Raw genomic sequence first — 21,284 nt, 5'->3', positions numbered from 1 at the left:
CCCACCTTGGGCGTTTCGGGCCTCGGCTGTGGAGACACCCGCCGTGAACGCCGGTCAGCTCCTGCAGGGGAATGGCGGGCAGGGCTGTGAGGGGCGCTGGGCGCTCCCTGAGGCGCGGAGCGGCACGTGCTGCGGAGCAGAGAGCCGTTTAACGGCCGTCCCGCTCCGCAGCGGCGGCGCCGGGTGAGCCCGCGCTGTGCGTTGATTGGCTGCCGCCCCCCCCCCCCCGCCCCAGGGCCCGCCGACCACGGCAGTCGGCGGAGGCTGCGGGCGGTGCCGCCACCTCGAAGTTTGGCGTTGGGCTGAGCGGGTCTTCGCTTCTCTGTCCTCTTCCCCGCGCCGGGTCTGGTCTGGCGCACGACTGCTTCGCCCCGCGCCCCGGCAGAGCGCCGGAGGGCGGTCCGGCGATGGCGAGGCGCGGGCAGCGGCGCTGAGGGGGCTGAGGAGGGAGTGGGGAGGACGGCGCCATGCGGTCCCTGAACATCACCCCCGAGCAGTTCGCGCAGCTCCTGCAGGACAACAACGTGACGCGGGAGCAGTTCATCGCCCTCTACGGGCTGCAGCCGCTGGTGTACATCCCGGAGCTGCCGGGGCGCACTAAGGTGGCCTTCGTCCTCATCTGCGTGCTCATCTTCGCCCTGGCGCTCTTCGGCAACTGCCTGGTGCTCTACGTGGTGACCCGCAGCAAAGCCATGAGGACCGTCACCAACATCTTCATCTGCTCCCTGGCACTCAGCGACCTCCTCATCGCCTTCTTCTGCGTCCCCTTCACCATGCTGCAAAACATCTCTTCCAATTGGCTCGGCGGTGGGTGTCGAGGCGGTCAGTCCCGGGCCGGTACGGGCTCGGTGGCCGCTGGAGGGAGGTGGCGGAGGCGGGAGGGTGGACGGTGAGGCAAGTGCTTGTGGGCAGCGCCGCCGCTGAGACACCGCTCCCTCCCCGGCCTCCTGTGAGGGGACCCTTCTCCCCCGCTCCCCCCCCCGGCCTCCTGTGAGGGGACCCTTCTCCCCCGCTCCCCCCCCCGGCCTCCTGTGAGGGGACCCTTCTCCCCCCGGCCCCCCCCCCCGGCCTCCTGTGAGGGGACCCTTCTCCCCCCGGCCCCCCCCCCCGGCCTCCTGTGAGGGACCCTTCTCCCCCCGGCCCCCCCCCCGGCCTCCTGTGAGGGGACCCTTCTCCCCCCGGCCCCCCCCCCGGCCTCCTGTGAGGGGACCCTTCTCCCCCGCCCCCCCCCGGCCTCCTGTGAGGGGACCCTTCTCCCCCGCCCCCCCCCCGGCCTCCTGTGAGGGGACCCTCCTCCCCCCTCTCACTCCCGCCTTCTGTGAGGGACCGCGAGGGGTGTGGGTTGTCCCCGCGGTGAGCCCTGGGCAGCCTCGGCCGTTGGGGCCGGTCCTCCGCTGAGAAGGAGACGGAGCTGCTGTCCGCCCCGAGGGCAGCGTTATTTCCGCGCAGCTCTCGTACAGGGCTTAAACTGGACGGTGAAAACTTGAAACGTTTGCTTTCCCTGAAGCCGCTTCAGGCGTTCGTAGTCTTTTTCTCGCAGGACTGGGACGCTATGTCCAGGTGTGTCGTTCAGTAACCTCAGCCTGCCGTCAGCTGCTTTTCCGCAGAGTTAAACAATGGCTACCTCACTTCTTCAGGTTGTGTTAAACCCAGTGCCTCTTTCATGCCTCTGTGTGTTAAAAGTTGCTGTATGCTCTTGTGAGAAACTATACGTTGTGTGGTGCTGATGAGGTAGTCTTGTGGCACTTTCTCTTTTTTTCCCCTCTCTCAGTAATAAAATCTGTCTGGTAAGTGAAATATCAGTCTTTATTCAGTATAAGTTCCTCTGACAGCAGTCAACTCAGAGTCAGACCTCCTTAACCTTTTGTGAGGAAAAAGAATGCGTCCTTGGAGAAATTGGGAGTGAGAGAATGTGCAGAATTTATGTTGAAATGATGCATTATTTTCAAGATATGTTTATATCTTGGGAAATACGTTGTATTCGTGTTAGGTGTGAAGGACCTTTGGGCAAGGCCTCCCTGGTGCCTAGAAGAAATTACAATTTTTTTTCTTTTTTATGCATCCCAGTTCCAAAGTAGTCAAGTAACAAAAAGACAAAGGTGAAGTAACACTGCAAAGGGTATTTATCTTCCTTTTATTGGTCTTAAAACAGTAGTTGACAATTATAAGTGGAAAAATGAAAGGGATGGTTTTGCAGTAAGTAGCAGACAACATTTTGTACAACCACAAATTTAAATACTTTTGAGAATATTTCAATATGAACAGAAAAGATATTAATAAAGTGACAGTTGTGTTTCAATTTCCAAGGCTTCCTGTGCTTCTCTTGTTGGGAGACAGTGAAGGTTACCTTCAGAACATGGAGATTCAATTGAGTACATCCCACGGAGTAGAGTGCAGGATGGGAGTTCACAGGTCAGAGGAGACTTGAAAAGCACATGGATACCTAAGCCAGTGAGAAATGGGCTTTATTTTTGTCTGAGGAACAGGAACTTTCGGGGAGAAGTGACAAATACAAAAATCCAGGGGCTACTAATAGTAAGGACAACAGTTTCATTTTCTTACTAGCTGTCTTTGGGGAGGTAACCACTGTTTTAAGGCTGTATAGATGTTGAACCCCAAAACTAAGAAGGATGTGTAAATAAAAATAATGGAATAAGTTGATAGCTATACTGCTGTGACTTCCTTTTGACTATTGTATTTCCCGTGCTCCTTCCCCAAAGAAGAATACAGCAGAAAGTTACTGGTGGCATCAAGAGAACTCACGTAAGGGGTAGAGGGCTGAATTGAGTAGCTTTCTCTGAAGATAAGAGGTGTGATTCTTCTCACTCACAAGGAAGACCCTGATCTGTCAGCTCGACCACACATCTGACCAGAATGAGCTAAAAGTTGGGTGGGATGAAGCCTTCACCTGAGATGAATTACAGCAAATATGACACATAGAACAGTATGGGGAAAGTATGTATGTTTCCATTTCCCTTCCATTGCTGAGGATGCTTGACAAAAATCTAGAAGTAGTGAGCATAAAAGCTATAGCATAGTTGCAAAAAATATCTAGATATTCAGTAGGTAGATACTTTATACTGGGATTTTACTGTACTTTTTGTCTACCCTCTGCTGTGCTAGAGCACCTTTAGTACAAGTGGATCCATAGGTCCCATTGGTTTTGACAGCAGCCTTTATGGTTCTGGTAAGATAATTATATTTAACTGTATTGGGAGGACATAGTAAGTAACATAATTGATAGGTGTTACCCTTCACTGTTGCGGATGTAGGGTGTGAAGTATAATTCAGGAAAACAAATGATATGTAAACTGGTGGTATGCTAAGGGTATCTGATTCCTGAAGCTTACACTGTGAAGCATGAATGGTGATTACAGTTATACTGCAAATCAGAGTCTGCCAGTCTGAGAGGATTCTTTTCCTTGCTAACTTTACTGGTTTAATTTTTCTTTTCCCTTTCATTTTGTGGTCTGCAACACCTTATTCTCATCCACCTTAATGCTACATCTCTGAGTAGTGCAAGCTCCAACTCTGTTAAGAAAAAGGTGATTTGACTATGTAATACATCCCTGCTGGAGAAAGTGGTGCATCCTGAGACACTTGATGCTAGAAATATCTTTGGGTTTCTGAGCATGTAGTCACTTTGTATCTTGATTTATTTGCACTTGTATTACTAAAGCATCTGTACTAGCTGATGTGAACAGAGATGTGCATGTTTTGCACTTGTCTTCAATTTGGAACTGGTTCTTTATTTGCTGCTTGCATGTGTGTGTTTCTTTTTCTTCTTTTCTCCTCCAGAAACCCACAGCAGAATGGGAGAGGTGAGGGGAAAATGGCGGACACTCTAGACTATAGAGGCAGAACATAAAACCATAAGAATAGTCATAGTTTCAGAGTAGCTGTTCTCTTTTAAGACATTATGGGATGCTATCAGAAAGGACTAGCTACCTTTTTGGCCCTTCTGAAGTGAAGGGTAAAACACTTTCACCCCAAAGAGTTGCAGGTGTGTCCAGGGAGAGTGTTCATAGCTGGTCATGTAAAGTAATTCAAATTGTGGATGGTAAAGTGGCTCCTCTAATAGGTAGTGTTTGTCAGAATTCTTTAGAAACTGAAGATTTCTCAGATTGACTGCATTATACTTATCAGAACTTCTGACAGAGGTGGGAAAAAATTAAAGCATTGGCATGACTTTTTCCACAGTATGTTCATTAATACATGTCAACTTCACCTGCAATTTAGCAACTGCAATTTCAAGAATCTGAATATATGCCTCACTTTGCCTGATTATGCAGCATTAACACAGACCTGCTAGGTCTACATAGGCAGCAACTGGGAGCAGCACCATATTAACCAGAAATGGGTGAATCCGTCTCCCTTTTGAGTCTCTGATCTCTTGAGAGTCTGTATAGCTGTGTGAGGCTGTAATAGTGACAATATATGATTTGATTTCTGAATTTATACTTTGCAGCTAAAACAGCTGTAATTTCTAGGGGAACATTTAATAAAAATCCTGCAAGCTGATCTCTCAGTAATGTAGAAGATACTGTGCAAGAAAATGAAAATTGTGGCTTTGGCATAAATGATCACTGGGATGGTATTTATTGGTAAGAGGAAGATAAAATGGGAACTTGAGTAAGGGGTAAATTGATGCGTACAGCAAAGGTAGTCTCAGTGCGAACTGAAGCAGTTGAGGATTTACTTTCATGATCATAGGCAGGAGGCAGCAGTAGTGGTCTCATTGCCATACTGATGGCAGCACTGTTAAAAGATAAATTTGGGCTTTTGATTCTGGGCCAAATATTATGACAGTTGCTTGCTTTTCTGATGTTAGCTGAGTAACAGCATTATCTTTACAGTACTGCTTGGAGCAACTAGAGAATTACTTTTAATGTTGTGTAATATAATAGACCTGGTAAAAGATAAGGGCAAAACATGAAGTTACGGTAGACCTAGCACTATGCTATATCTTCCTTGTGAATTTTGCATCTTAACAGTTAGAATATGTAGTCTCAAGACAGGTGTCAGAGGGTGGCTTTTCCTGTCATTTGGCGAGTAGTGAGTTCTCTGAGGCACTACTGAACACTCAGCGGCATTTGAGATGCCCTCGCATATCTTGTCTGTCCTCCAGCTGCCACTCAGGAGAGGGGTAGGTCTTCTGTACATTACTGTCATACCTCGTGCTCCTTGACATGGCAGTTTCCTCTCTAAAGGCTTAGTTGAAAACCAAGTGGCATCTCCTACTCGGTTGAGTGTTTAGGGTCCTTTCTGTTCTTTCCCAAACGTCTTGTGTCAAGCAGTGTGTTACCTTACTTGCAACTTTCCTGTACGAGAGTGGATAAACATTCCTTTCTGAGGGATTAAAACTAAATCTTGGCAATGGAAATCACTGGGCCTTTTGTGTCTGATATTCTGGGATACCTCTAAGGTCTTCAGTGAGACATTAGAAACTTCTTCATTCTTACTCGCTTCTGGAACGTTCTTTGATACTGAAGAGTTTCCAAATACTCTCAAACTGCTGACATGGTGTTAGGGTTAATACTAGACAGTAAAGCAATTTGAATATCCTGTTTTTAAGCTTTTTTTTTTCTTAACTTTCCGATTTAAGTTGTCTAGACTTTCTGTAAATCAGGTCAGGGACACAAGAGCACTCTTCATTTGCCTCCTGCAGTGTGAGAAGTTATGTCTTGAGATTGATCAGCTTCCATTAAGAGGGAGTAGGGTGATTTTATAGTTCTGTCTGTGTTGGTGAAATCTTGCCTTATTCTTCATCCTCCATGCCCTGCTATTGTGTATTTTGGGGTATTTGCTTATGAGTAGAGGCAGGAGTAAAATTCTGTACAACGGTGATTTGAGAAAGGGTTATACAGTGAATGCCTCAGTAAAGGAGAAAATAGACTTATTTTTTTATAGATATATAAAAAAAAATATATTGACAGGGTGTTTTGTTTAAAAGCAGCAAAACAACACTGACAAAAGGAAACTTATTCTACTCATTCAGCATAGGGCTTTTTTTATTGCAAGTTGTGCGTATCATTAATGAGTGAAAATGTTAAACACAGTGGCTAATGTGAAATATTTGCTGTTGTGTTAGTTGGGCAAAGAAATAAAGCAAGTTTTAGGATGCAGATAGATTGGTTAGTGTTTCATGTGAGGTGGTTATGTCTTTTTTCTTGGTAGAAATACCTGGCATTCTCTGCCTTGCATCGAGTGAATCAAGAATGTGTTTGCCATGTCCTGTTCTGCTCCCTGCTAGTGAGTCTTACCTCTTGAGAAGAGATCCGGATCTTGTATCCCTGCCAAAAAAACCCCCACCTGTACTATTTGTATCACAATTGCAGACAGTAGTTTACTGCAGTAGTTTTGTGTTCTAGTAGCAGTGCTTTGCTGCACAGTTATCCCACATCTTTGCAGGCTTGTGTTTGGTTTTACTCACAGGTTGCTGCATTTTGAAATAAGGTGCTGGTCCAAGTTTGCCTGAGACTGTGGTGCCCATTTCAGTGGTTTTGTAAACCCACCGGCAGAGAAGCTGCATGTGAGCCTTGCAGGGAAGGGGGAAGGAGGGTGGGCAGTGTGGAATACCTTGGTCAGCTAGCCCACGTTGTGTGGTCCACACTTGCGAATTGCAGGGTAGAGGGAATGGTGTGGACTCCATCTTGCATCAGTAAATAAAGTGTAGGCTGTTCTAGGTGCATGGTCTAATTGCTTGGGCTCATGCCATGTCATTTAATCTCAGCTGCTGTAGTTGAACATAAACAGACTTGAACTACCACAGGTCTACTATCAAGTGCCCCACTCATGCCTTTTTCTGGGCAGATGTGTATGTAATGTTCTTTATCCTTTATAGGTAACATGTGAGAGACCTGTGCATTGTGTATGGTAAACTACTAAGGATGCAAAATGCCTTTATACCCAAGAATAGATATAAAACAATGCATTGCCGAAGTATGAAGGACCCTTAAGGATACTGTCTGTATGATGATGACTGACTTGTTTTCTGCCCTTAAGTTACAAAATGTAAGAAAACTTACTTTGCTTATATCAAGTGAGCTGGAGAGGACTGATTTACAAGCTGTGATAGAGATTTTAGTGCAAGGGCTTGGTCAACAACACTTTAACAAGAGGAAGGAAATTTAACTTTTATCAGAGAATGGTTTCAGGATTTTCCCTTTGTTAGCCTAATAAAAGGAAAACTGGTCTTTTAGATGGGTCATGAAATGGCTAATCGTAGTTACAGGCGCAACATCTGGTAATGAAGGCATGAAAAACTGTTTAAGGGCATACCATTTATATATTTGCAGGCTTCTGATTGTCTTATCATTGGGGAAAACTAATAATTGCTTGAATAATCTATGCAGTTTTTAACAGTGTGTAAGGAATACTTTCAGGAACCTCTTAGCTTCTTGAAAAAGAGAAGCAATTAGTTATTTTCATTCCCAGCATTCCTCTGCAAATTATTTTCTTTCCCAATTGGAAATGATCAGTATTAAATGCTGCAGTGCTGTCTTCACTAACAATCTATTGGAAGTGTTTGCTGAAAGCCTTACCCTGTAGAAAGTTAAACATTTTGATACATATTTAAGACAGTAGGTAAAGTATTATTATTTAAAATATTCAAAAAAGTCACACATTTTTGTACTGGGGGGATGTAGTGGAAAATGAGCAGGCAAAAAAGGAGATACTTTTACAGCAAGTCTTTCCAAGAAAAAAAGTGTTTTTAAACAGCCTTTAGAAAGTCTTTGAAAAATATTAATCAGATTCTTTCTGATTTAGACATATTAAATGTTTAAAACGTCTTCATAGTTTGCAAAAGAGTGGAAGCAAAATTCTGTTCTGAAAGATTCAGCATAGCCACAGCCAAAAGAAAAAAGTGAACCAGAGTCTGAGAAATAGACTAAAGTTTTCCCAGTGCCTGGTTTTAGCACAAGAAGGCTTTGGTGCTGGGATCATCTCAGAATGCTTAGTGTACTGGAGCTGTGTTTATCTCTGCATTTGGAGGCATTACATAGGTGTTACTTTTTTTGTGCAGTATAGTATAAAATGTCCCAGGTGTCTCAGAGACCTGGAGTAAGTCTAGCTGTGTGTTTTGCATCGGGAAGCAGAAAGTAGCACCCTTTTTCCCCAAGTTCCACCTGTCTAGAGTTTGGCCCATTTGATGTTCATTAGAGACCTCGGGTAGCTGGTGTCCACACAAATTTTGGAGTCAGGCTCAAGAGTTTTAAACTTCAGCTCAAGTGAGGATCTAGGCAGACTTTTCATATGAATCAAACTAAACATTTTCAAGAGTAAGTCAGTGATTGCATTAATCCTGGGTTTTTATCAGTATGTCCTGATTCTGATTTAGGGGCATGGGGACTGCCTTTTGTTCTAAAAGTGGCTGGTTGGCTGAAGGATGGGATGCACACAAGCAGGCAATAGAAGAGGAATTGCTGTTTTGAAGTTATTCTCACTTTTTAATCCTGTGTGTTGTATTTACCACGTGATCTATCATTGTGAAGCCTGAGAGAAGAAATCTAATTTGGGTCAATTGACAGTAGTACATAGGGAAGCAGGGTAGTCCATGTAGACTGACATCATCTGAGAGTAGGTGACTAGGACTGGGAGCGCAAGGATGTGTCAGGTGGGCTGTAGCTGCCAAATCCTGTTGGAGCTGTATATTTTGCCTGCTTTTATTACACATCTGTTCATTGAAAGAAGAGGCAAATAGTTATTTTTGGTTTGATTTCAATGATTCAAAGGCTGTAGGGTTTAAGCGAAACAATTAGTAATAACAGAACAAGATGGTCAGCTTGGGGGGAAAAAAGTGAAAGATAGAGCTTCTCTTAAATTCTTGCACTTAACACTTAGGATGGCTTTAGTAGTTAATGATTTAAATCAGCAGCTAAGAAACATTGGATTATGTAAATTTTAATGTTTGGAATCTGCTCTTCATAGCTAGTTTTCTAGAAAGGGGTTGCATTTTGCCAGTTAATGATTAAAATGTCATCTAATTAAATATAGGTCTTTTACAAGGTAGGAGACTACTTTTTCATAAGTAAGAGGATATTTAGAATGTATGCATGTATTAAGTTTTTTCCCTTAGGGAACCTTAATCAATCACTATTTTCTAATGTAATTTATTTTATGGTTGTCATTTACTAACTATGGTGAAGTTATTGGCTGGAAGTTGCAGTGTAACTGAAGTGCAGGAGGACAGCATTGTTTTCAGCAGTTACCTGTAGGCAGTGACTGTACTGTTCTAATTGATGTATCAGTCAGATTTATTTGAAGCAAGTAGATCTTGTCCTTACCTCATTTTTCTTCACAGGTTGGAAGAAGAGTGCATACTTCCCTGCTGCTTAATTCTCTTTCTCACCTTTGAAAGACAAATGTCTCTAGTTGCTTTCTTCCATATCACAGGATACTTGCCTCTTCTAATCTTATTAAAATTTGGGGTGTTGTTTTCTTGACAGCAGCTGTAGGTTTATGTCGATGATTGGTCTGTCTCAACATGGTTTCTAAAAATTTTGTCTTAAATCCTCTGTGCTTTTTCAGCATTATTTCAGTGTGTATAGAGCCAGGAAACACTTCACATTCCTTCCCTTCCTCCATTTAAAATGAAGTGACTTCTTTCTTTGGCAAATGCTTCCTTTACCCAAATGCAGATTAGCTTAAGGACTCCAAAAACACTGTAAGGAGTGAGATTTAAATAATCTTGACTGAAACACAGGACGTGGTACCTGATACAAATAACTAAAATATCTAGCAGTCATGTTAGTGAATGGAAAGAATATTTGAATAATATGAGCTGTTAAACAATATTGTCTCCAAACTGTGTTCCAAACAGCTACTTTTTTGTCAGCTTGATTAGAAAAAAGGTGTAAACTGGTATATTCCTTTAAAATCTTACGTTATTCTGTGTTAAGTCTGAACACAAACATGTGCAAACTAGCTCGACATGTTTTTAATGTATTGCAGTGTTTCACACAGCTGGTTTTTGCCTATCTCAGTTTTATTTAAGTTTTGCTGTCTAAACTATGATGTCATAGCATAATTTGTTTGGTTTTGTTAACCCAAAACTTAACATGTCTTGCTAATGGTAAAAACTGTCTCTTTTCCTCCACTTTTCCAGAAGGGACTTTTAACTAACAGGTACTTGAGAATGGGGTTGCATTGGTTTCTTCTTGCTGCAGGTGAAGCTTGCTTTACACAAATGGGTTAAATATTAAGTGAAATGTGCATGCATTATTGGATCAGGGACTAGACTGCAGTACCTGTTTCACTAGTAGTGAGTATGTGAGTTTGCAGGTATTGTGTTGTTTGTTGTGTGTGGGTTTGTTTTTTTTTTTTTTTCCTGGCTGAGAAAATCTGTAAGTATTCTTGTGAGATGGTCCATTTCAGATGGAGATCCTGAAGGTGGGGCCCTAATGGTAGTGCTTTCTCTTGAGGTTGGAGAGCCAGGATTTGAGGCCCCCCTTTCCATACTTCCCTTGTTCAGTGATTACAGCATTCAGTCAGTTTAAGGGAAGGAGGAAGCGATGCATCATTATGGGAAGGCTTAGATCTAGTAAGACCTACCTCGCCTGTTAAATTGAGTCTCATAAGCAAGCTTGTGTTTAGTGTCCAGAATACTGTGTGCAATTTTGGACCCACAGTACGAGAAAGATATTGATAAACTGGTATGAATTCAGCAGAGAGCCACCCAGATGTTAGGGATGGGAGCAGCTGCCCTATATGGGTGGAAGAGCTGAGGGAATGGAGCTTGTTCAGCCTGGAGAAGGACAGTTTGGGGGCAACCTAGCAGCATTTTGCAGTGCATAAAGGAGGTTATTGAGAAGATGGACCCAGGCTTTTCACAGCAGTGCATGGCAGGAAGATAAGAGGCAAAGGGCTTCAACTGAAACAAGAAGGTCAGACAGGATATAAGGAAAATCTTTTCCATGTGAAGACAGTTGAACAGAGGAAAAGGCTGACCCAGGGAAGGCTGTGCTGTCTTCAGCCTTGGAGATTTTCAAGATCTCAATCTTCTGGGCTGTGTCTGGCTTGATTGCTGATCCTGCTGTGAGCCGTGAGGTCAGATTAGAGACCTCCTGAGTTTGATTGCAACCAGCATTATTCTATGGCTCTTAATTCTCCTCAATGCCTGTCAAGACAGACTGAGACAACTCTGTGAGGCCATGTTGGGAACCTGTAGCCTAGAAGTATCTGATGGAACAGGGCAATAGAATCAACACTTGGACTTCTGTAAAGGACTTCTGAAGTCCTTTCAGTAATCTAATTCCAATTCAACAACAACAAGCTTTCTTTTAGGAAAGAATGTGATTTAGGGCTTGTGGGCTTGGAGGTGGTGTTTTGAAAAGATCTACTGAAGAGTTAATCTCCATATAGATGTTCTGTTTCAGAGTATTCCTGGAATAACCAGTGTGTTCACTCTGAGCTTTTTAGTATGCTGAAATAATAGTTTCAGATTGTCTTTTCACTTTTTCTCTACACTGCCCCAACCCAACTGCCACCATTCTGAAATAGTTACCTTATTTAACTATAAATGATTCTCATTTTCCATGTGTACAAAAGCTGACAGTGTCTGTAGTTTGAAAACATAGGCTATGTAATTTATAGTGTTAGAAGACTTTCTCCAAAGTCTTCAGTAATTATCTAAGCAGTTTGGAATGGCTGGTGTTTATAATTAAAATAATGAAAGTTTTGAAAACTAAGAACAGGGTTTATGTGGGAAAACATTCCCTATTCTGTCAAGTACAATGACCCCTGGTATCTCAGGATTGAATCCCATTCAGACATACTAAGGATGGGGGAACTGGATCTCAGCTATGATGTCAGATTTCCATTGAAGTTGATGACTTTTCATTTGGCCATGGCATTCTAAATGCTGTATTTAATTATTTTTTTTTCCCCCAAACATAGCTGTTTCAAACACTCGTGCACATGAGAGTTGATTTCCTTGCTAAACAGTCACTTAACCTTGGTGAAGTTTTGCAATTGGAACACTAGTGTCTCTTTTTTTTTTTTTACTATTGATATATAGAGGCTCTTTGAGTAGCTTTTAGCTACTGTCCTTTTGAAAATTTCATGGTATTTCTTGGTTATAAAAATGCATGTGGCTGTTTTGCCTTTGGCCACCAAGTCCATTAAGGAACCAAAATGTGTGCTGTGTGCCTCAGAGCAGGTATTTCTATTTCAGCCCACTCTGTCTAATGAAAAGCATCCTTTTATGTCACGTTTCTGGAGCTGCTGGTGTCACTCCTCATTCAGCTCAGTAGGATCAATTTGTAGGTATAATGCAGACTCTTCCTACCTTTAACAGTTACTTTTATATAGCTTAGGTGATCACTTTTTGTGAGTTTGTCTTCAAAGAGATGAAATAAAGCGTTTCTGCAGCCTTTTCTCCTGGGGATTCAGCTAAAGGCATAATGGTTGTCTGTGGTCTTTGTCAGTGTAGTTATTGGGAAGAAAATGAGAAGATATCAGTAAAAGGCAATGAAGATCCGGGAGTTTGGGAGTTACTACCGGATGAACTCGGCTATTCTATTCACTCTTTGAATAGTTGGGCACAAGCTGGAAATTCCACCAGGCTCATATAACTTCAGTGAGAGTCTTTCTCATTTTGTTACCTAAGCAGAGTAATACAGTGATATTTCTTTGCTTCCTAAGAATACCCTGGAATAGTGCATTACAGGAAAACCGCTATAATGGAGTAAAGTTCAAATGGACTTAACTTCATTTAACTCTGATTTTTCAAACTATGAGAAAGAGCATATGGTGAAAGGGTTTTTTTTTTTGCCATAGCTCCAGCACTCAAATTTGAACTGATTTCTTTAGTGAAACAGGAACTTAAACACTTTTCATGTACAAATTTTGCTTTTCTGTTCATATTGCTTGAATCAGGAGTAACTTCTAACTCAGTGAAGAAAAGGTTGAAACCAATAGTGGAAACTCCCCTTTTGATTCAAAGGAGTAGGATTTGGGTTTGGCTGAAGATCATTTTAGCTCTGCTTTACTCATGGCAGTAAGCTGATTTTCAGAAGTGGCCAGAGACTGTGTGCCATAGCCTCTTCTTTGGTTATATTCACCATTTTTCATGTGCAAGGTATGATTTGAGAAGGTATGATTTGAGCTTGCTTTTTGTTATCTCACTACAGAAGTTTCAGTGCGCTGGTTGAAGGACTATAAATTTGACTTGAGTGGGTCTGGTGCTTGTACGTGTGATACATACTGTACTGGATGTAGTGAGAAACTGATGAGATGCTGAATTAATAAGATACTGGCTGTGTTTCATAAGGGTTTTACTTTGTGATTACTGAAGCCAAGGAAGAAGTGGGGGGAATTTTATGGTATAAATTGCAACTGATACAAGACATCAAGATGTCTTGTCTTGCCCTTTCTGACACCCTGGAAGAATGCATACTATGTGAGAAACAGACATGCAGCCCAGTGCATCATCTTCCATGCAGTCCCTACCGACCATGCTAAGATTTCATTCAAGTAGCTTGAAATTGGGCTGCATGGTATATTTTTATTCTGTTTTAAGCCAGATCTGCATGCACATTCACAGCGTTGCTGGTGTTGAATTATGCACTTGAAAGGTACTTGACTTCCATCCTTTGCCCCTTGCCTTTCCCGTCCCTTTTTAGAGCCACAGAAAAAGTGGTATTTTGGGCAGCTAGAATGGACAAGACAGTAGCAAACCAGTTCCTTCTTGTAAGAAACAGCTGCTTTTAGCCTGGCCTAGCAGACAGAAGTTTCCCTGTTCCTTGTTCCCTTCGTGGAGGACAGGATTAAGTTTTGATAGTTTCCTGTTTTCTTTCTGTTTTCTGTGCTTTTTTTTGCTTAAGATGTCTGTAGCATCTTAAAGCTTGACTTACAGTTGGATCGGATACTCCTTTGGCTATCTTGGGTTTATGGGTTATATCTGGGTAAAGTATAATTAATGGTCAAGTAAAGGAAATAACCCCAGCTGTTGCTGAAATGAATAGCTGATACTGAACTGTAAGAATGTGACGTAACTGTGAGAATGCAGACATCCAAAATTATCTCAGGGTCAGAAAATGAGTAAATGAGAAGTAGGTTGGGAAAGATGTTAACATAAGATTTTTGAGAGAAGAATTTACAACACATTTCTAAGATGGTTGGGACTTGAGCATGAGTAGTGGAGAATGACTAATATGTTAAGAATTGGATATGTACTTTTGGGAAGCTATAGCTGCAGTGATCTGTGCTAGCTGTGTATAAATACAATGGGAATCTATACAACTGTGAAAATGTAGGCAGGAAATTGCATTTAATTTGGGCAGTGTCTTTAATGTGTTAATCAGGAAAGAGGGAGACTTGGAGAATGGAAAGATGAAGAAGAGGTTGAATTGTTCCTCTTATGTTACGCCTCTTGGAGGTCTCCTGTGTATATATTGCTTGGCAGAATGATGTGTTAAGTGCCCAAGTGTACAAATGGAGTGGTATTTAAATGAGTGGAAAGAATGTATTTGCAACAATAGAAAAGGTAAACTTTAAACAGATAACACTAAGATAAAACTGGAGAGTAATCTGCCAAGATAAAAAGGTAATAAATACCACTGTAACTTGGAAAACAGATGATGGAAGACTTAGTCAAAAGTGAAATAGGAATAAGTGTCAGACTGATACAGAGCAAGTGAATACATCTTTAGAAGTCTTGGTTTTGCAGGTGTAGTGTGTACGATGGAAGAATGACTATTGAAAGCTGCATTTGATGAAAAGCGTAAATAGGTGGCTTAGCGGTTTAGCTCTTAAAATAAATCTAAGAGCATTAGTCTGTTCTTTTTGCACAATAGTGCTTTAGTGATGAAGTCTAGTATTAATAGCTTTTTCATTAACTGTAACAGTTGCATACCTTACTTTCTGACTCTTGCAGGTGCCTTCGCATGCAAGATGGTACCGTTTGTTCAATCCACTGCTATTGTAACTGAGATTCTTACAATGACCTGCATTGCTGTGGAAAGACACCAGGGAATTGTGCATCCACTACAAATGAAGTGGCAGTACACCAATAAAAGAGCTTTCACGATGCTTGGTAAGATTTTAGGCATCTCCAGTAATCGTGTGTATAGAGAAATAATCTTCAGCATAGCTGGTGCAGATGGCGTGACAGAGCAAAAGACAGACAGAACATGCTGACTGATGTATGGATTCTATAGAGAACTTTGTTCTTTATTTAAATTGCCTACTTTGCCTGACTTTTTAAAGATGAAGCTGTTAAGCTGTTTGTACCAAAACTTATGCTGCTTGTTGTACAAAGTGTTAAAAAGTGTATTTCTTTACAGGGATCGTCTGGTTGCTGGCTCTTATTGTTGGGTCACCTATGTGGCATGTGCAACGGCTTGAGGTATGTTAGGTGAAATGGGAATTTACATTTTAAACTCAGTCCTTGCTGGATCTCTTTGTACCTTTAGCAATGAAATGAAATAAAACTCTTATCCCATTCTCATTTCTTAGGGAAGTGGAGATTTTGTTCTGTGTGCCAGCATGAGAAAGCCTAAGGATTAAGATTTGCATGCGCTGGAAGGACTACCAGCAGGGACTAGTCATGTCTACCCTCCCCAATTGTGTCAATGAGCTGTAATTACATCTGTGATTTCCACTGTGGCTTCCTTTTGATTTATAGGTGTGCTGGCACACAGCAGTATAGGGCTTAGATTACTGTTTCAGGATGACACGATGTTCTCTGACATTTGGAAGAACTGTGCCTAGTTTAAAATATAACTAGCTTCCTATTATAGTTTAAGGAGATACTGTACACTTTTGGAGGGCAAAAAAAAAAAAAAGGCTTGTCAGAATCTGCTGCTTTTAAGTCTGAATGTTAACATTTTTTTTTTTAAAGTAACTAATATATGAGGTTTCTATACACCCATCTTTACTTGCAAAATGCATAGCCAAGGTCTCCTTTGAAAATCCTCGTTTAAAAAAAAAATAGTTCTAAGGAAGAATGCAAATCAGAGCATCTCTTGACCTCTCTTTGTCAATTTGGATCAACCCAACACTTGATGTGGAAAAATGCTTGGGAGAATTTTGTCACTTTGCAAAGTCTCTGTTGAATTTTGATTGTTGTATTAAGAGCAAGGAATATTTGAATGTACTTGGGGTAAACGCTGTAGTGACTCATATCCTTTACACTTGTTACAGGTTAAATATGACTTTCTATATGAAAAAGTATATGTATGTTGCTTGGAAGAGTGGGCCAGTCCGATTTATCAGAAGATATATACGACCTTTATTCTTGTTATACTCTTCCTTCTTCCACTGATGTTGATGCTTTTTTTGTACACTAAAATTGGCTATGAACTCTGGATTAAGAAACGAGTGGGAGATGCTTCAGTTCTTCAAACCATTCATGGGAGTGAAATGTCTAAAATATCAAGGTTTGTAAAGTAAAATACAGTTGGAACTTTGACTTCTAGAAAGCTTTTTTTTTTTTTGAAAACCAGTGGCGGGGAATCTATCTTTCCTTATCCGTTGGGATATCTAGAAGCATAAACCAGATTTTTAAAGCTAGCTAGCTATTTAACACTTGGATACCCAATGTAAGGCAACTTAAACAGATTGTTTTCTTCAAAGAATAGTGTTGCCACACGTTGGAAATCAAGCCCTTTCAATAAATCTTATATTATGCAATGTGAAATGCTTGTTTTTAAAAGATGTAGGCCATGAGTTAGAAGATGACAGGGAAAATGCTGCTACGTTATTTCCATATGGTCTATGGTAAGTTCTTTATGTAATTCTGAGACTGTGAACTGTGAAATGATCCTATTATGAGTTAAATTGGCATATGGGAAAAAATCAGAATTAATTTAAAAACTACTTCAGTACAGTTTATACAACTTCCAAAGAGTTTTGAGTGTTTTCAGATGTGTTTGTATGAGACTATCCAGTTGGAAATGCTCTATCTGAAAAGTTACGAAAATCAATAATTACAAACTTTGCTATTTGTCACTAAATATGAGCTACCCTTAATATTATTTCATGTTTTTTTGTTTCATTTGGCAAATTGATCTATTGCGTGATGTGCTAGCAACCTCCAACAGTTCTGCTCATTGAGGAAAGTATCAACTGTAAGGAGACTACCAATGAACAGCTTAAAGATAAATGATTCCTTAAATATTTGTGTAACAATGCGCTTAAGGAAGTGGACCCTTGTAAGTCAGAACTGAAAGAGGATGCAATCTCGCAGGAATTAAGGTGACATGTAATCTTCAAGCTACTCCTCAGTTTATTTTCACAGAGTGGGGAGAAGTTCCTGTAACAGCTACTGGTGAAGTGCTGCTGCTTTAGCTCGAGACATCCCTCTTGGGATCTACAAATGTAGTTATATGAATTATTTATCAGTTTGGGGATGATGAGAAGTTCATGTATACCTTGAGTTCGTGAGATATTACAGTGGAGGCAGGCAGTGTGCTTCTTGCTCTTATTCTAGCACTTCACTTACCAGCAAAGGAGCAAAGGTTGAACATTGCAGGTTTAGTTTTACTTACACTCTGTCAAATTCTCTGTGGAATCAGGTGCTGCAGGTATGGTCAGTGCTCCCAGATCTAGGAAGGGACTCTTGTTTTTTGAGCTATTAATGGAATTTCATGTGGTCTGCCTTCCTGCCCCCTCCCCCCCGCCGGCCCTGCCACCATCTCTTACTGTTGGAATTGCATCTGCTTGAATAGAGTGAAAATACCTTGCAAGATATGTTAATGTCATTGGTTGCTGCAGCTGCAAAGTGTGTTGTTTTCCCAAAAAAGAGAACTAAAAGATGTTAATTGATGTACTAGATATATATGATGCTACATTTTTTGTTTCAAGGGGAGTTGTGTACTTCTGAGCATTCTTCCAGGGTTTTGTTTGCATCTGCAACCATCAGAACACACAGATCTAACTTGAAGAGACATACTTAACTACTAGTCAATTTTTAGTGATTCAGTATGGAATGTCTTGATGCAATTTCAGGAAGAAGAAGCGAGCAATTGTTATGATGGTGACAGTGGTGTTTCTCTTTGCAGTCTGTTGGGCCCCTTTCCATGTAATTCACATGATGATAGAATACAGTGAGTATCTGCCATTTGTCATACAATAAAGCCTTCCTTTTTTTATTTTCGATTATGGAACTACAGGTGGTGAACAGCTAGTGCTGCTGCAGCATTCAGCTATAGAATACCTTCTGCTAGCAAAGATTAATGTTGTGCTTATAAATCCTGGATCACTGTCTTGTAATAGAGATACATAGTCAACAACAGATGAATTACTCTTAAGAGTACAAGTGATTGACAGATCTGAAGTGCTCATGGGAAACGAATACATTTCAAAAACCCTATTATCATAGAATCATTTAGGTTGGAAAGGACCTTTAATGTAGTGTTTGGAGATACCTTGTATCTGAGACAAACTTGTGTGACAGCCACATCTCTTTTTCCCTGCTGTGTGAATTTAAAAAAAAAAAAAAAAAGATATTTGTGTCTTGCTGTAAATCCTACTGAACTTTGTTGTAGGGTGGGTGGGAGGGAACCCAAAATCTCTACCAGCTCTTTTAGAATGTAAGCCCTTCAGAAGGGAGATCGTTAGTTTTAATTTAAGGGTGAAGACTTCTATTTGCATCCACTTAAGTTGTCTTACTGCTGGTAGTTAAACTTATGAAATATTTATCCCATCACTTGCCCTGGTTTTAACGAGGTAGGTATATTGGAAATATAAATACTGGGCATCATAGTGATAATACCCAATGAATCCAGTTGTATTTTTTTCAGTGCTCTCAACTGAATACTAGCCTGGAAATGCCATCAATGCTTGTTATTTTTGCTTTTTGCTATTTGCCCTGTTCTTGCACTTTTCGTCTCCCATCTCCTGCCTGGGTACTGAGATAGCCTGTGAGACTACGCAGCAGGTTATGTGTAGGAACAAGGGGAAGTTTTCAGTAGTAGTTGTACTCTGCATGCCAAAGGCAGCAGCTGTTTCTGTGTCTACTATCACAAATAAGGTTGTAGCAGCTAAATCAGTAGTCATGCAGCCAGTCAGCTGAAGGAAATGATGTTTTTGCCTGGGCAGAATCAGAAGTGCAGAAGCTGTGACTATTAAGATTGTCTGGATTGCCCCATGTTAAGGTTGCTTATAAGACTGAATTGTTTGCTCCCTTTTCATCACTAATTTCAGAAATTATTTCAGGTGCTGCAAGGACTTTATTTGACTTGACGTATAAACCTTTGTAGTATTTATACAGAGTTTGGTCACTGAGTATTTGAATTCAAGGAATTCAGAGTCCTCTGTGATCTCAGTGGTTAAAAAGTGACAGATGTGACCAAGAAGGTGTATTTTTATGTCCATGGCCTGATCTGTGTCAGCACAAAGAAGGCCTGTGTGGTCAGTGACAAGACAGGGATTGGCATTAATACACGTTTGATACAGACATGAAAATTAGAGCCAGAAAAACAACTTCAATAAACAAGGCTTGTATTTAGCAGGCTGGAACCTTTCTGTTGCTTGGCCATTGGACAAGTTTTTTGGCTCAAAAATTGCCTCTTTTGAATGACTCTGTCCTTATTTACATATACACAAAGCAGGGCTATGTGGTAGATCTTGATCTTCCCTTGCTGATGAAACCCTATTGCTGATATTAAGAACCTCCAGCAAGGTCTTTTGTTGATTTTTAAACAAAAGCTTCTAAGGCCAGACGGGGTGTAAACAGGCTAAGTAGTAGGTATTTGTGCCATTCCTTGCTTAAAGCATATTTCCTTTTTCCTTTCCAGGTAATTTTGAAAAGGAGTATGATGATGTGACAGTCAAAATGATCTTTGCAATTGTCCAGATTATAGGATTCTTCAATTCTATTTGCAACCCTATTGTGTATGCTTTCATGAATGAAAACTTCAAGAAAAATTTTTTGTCTGCCATCTGCTTCTGCATTGTCAAAGAAAATTCATCACCAACCAGGCAACTTGGGAACTCGGGGATTACTATGAGGCTGCAAAAGGCAAGCATTTCTCAAAGAGACCCCATTGACTCAGACGAAGCCAGGAGGGAGGCATTCAGCGATGGCAACATTGAAGTCAAGTTCTGTGATCAGCCAGCTTCAAAAAGGAATTTGAAACGGCACCTTGCCTTATTCAGTTCTGAGCTTACTGTGCATTCTGCATTAGGAAATGGACAGTAGCATCACAAAGGTTTTGAGAATGGGAGCAACACTCTCTTCATATGATAACTTTGAATAAGCCATTTAAAACAGTTTTCTACTTTGCATGCTGAAAAGAGGGGGAAGATATTTTGTGGATTATTATAATATTGGGATAATGGTTGAGAAAATGTAATATATTTTATCAGGATCAGGAGTAACACTTTGGAAAACAATTACTATGTAGTTTCCAGGAGGAACAAAAACCAAAGAATTTCTTCCGAAGCTAATTTAGGGCTTGTTTGCCCTCTGCTTTAGGTAAACCAAACAACTATTGCTTGCTCTGTTTTTATTCTGTGTCTGGACGCTGGCACACTGCTGGACCATATGCAGCTGAATGCCAGAAGACAAGAACTATGGAGAGAGTGCACACTTTTTTTGGACAACTTGGAAATCTGACATGTGTCGAATGTTGTAAGATCTGCTCCCTGCAGCTCTGAAGACAGAGGAGCATCAGATCCGGTTTCAGGAAAAATGCAGACTGAGATGCAATTCTATTTTGGAAAAAGTAGTACATGAAAGAGCCAGCCAGAATTTGACTCCGAAGAGATTAAGATTTAAACGTTGCATGCCTGTTCAGATTTTGTTAGCAGGAAGCATATTAGAAATTAACAATGCATGCATAATTAATGTGCTGTTTTTACAGGTTAATTCTTGGGTACAAATGTAAATGCCAGTGTACTGCCCTGTAAACTACATTGTTCTGGTGAAAAATGTAGAAGTTGAAAAAGTGCTGCACAAGAGTCGGCAGAGGCTGGAGGTGTGGTCTATAGAGTAAACACTGAGTTGAACTTAGTCATGCTTGGGTACTTGACTTACAGTTTGAAAGTACGATGATGCCGTTTTCTGGAGGGATGTAAGATCCAGAGCCATTTGGGGCTCTATGGAAGGCTTTCAATTGAATATCATGGTCTTTTGACCAGGCGCTTCTCTGAAGATGTGCACAAATTTTTCTGTCTCTCCATTGTCTTCAAAGTGGATTAATTACTGTCTAAGAACAAGGCCAGTGTTCTGTTATTTTTAGGCTTCATAGTAAATTACGGGGTTGAAATGCATATAAATTCTAAATGTTTTTGTTCTTAGTGGGTCAAACTGAAAAATTGTGAAAGGATGCATTCAA

At 41.1% G+C, this 21,284-nt stretch overlaps 1 protein-coding gene across 1 annotated transcript; it reads left to right on the top strand.

Annotated features, from left to right (window-relative positions):
* Positions 1 to 290: 290 nt before the first annotated feature.
* QRFPR (pyroglutamylated RFamide peptide receptor) lies at positions 291 to 20,146 on the top strand (the record flags this gene model as incomplete). Its single annotated transcript, XM_081998811.1, has 6 exons — positions 291 to 807; positions 14,879 to 15,037; positions 15,288 to 15,349; positions 16,147 to 16,382; positions 17,953 to 18,050; positions 19,743 to 20,146. The coding sequence occupies exons 1-6, from the start codon at positions 468 to 470 to the stop codon at positions 20,144 to 20,146; spliced, it is 1,299 nt and encodes a 432-aa protein (XP_081854937.1). The 5' UTR covers positions 291 to 467.
* Between the last annotated feature and the right edge of the window lie 1,138 nt (positions 20,147 to 21,284).

Source organism: Phaethon aethereus (assembly GCF_964289735.1).
Source record: "Phaethon aethereus genome assembly, chromosome: 4".
NCBI classification, from domain to species: Eukaryota; Metazoa; Chordata; class Aves; order Phaethontiformes; family Phaethontidae; genus Phaethon; species Phaethon aethereus.
The sequence above is the reverse complement of the archived record's forward strand: the minus strand, read 5'-3'. Positions and strand labels throughout refer to the sequence as shown.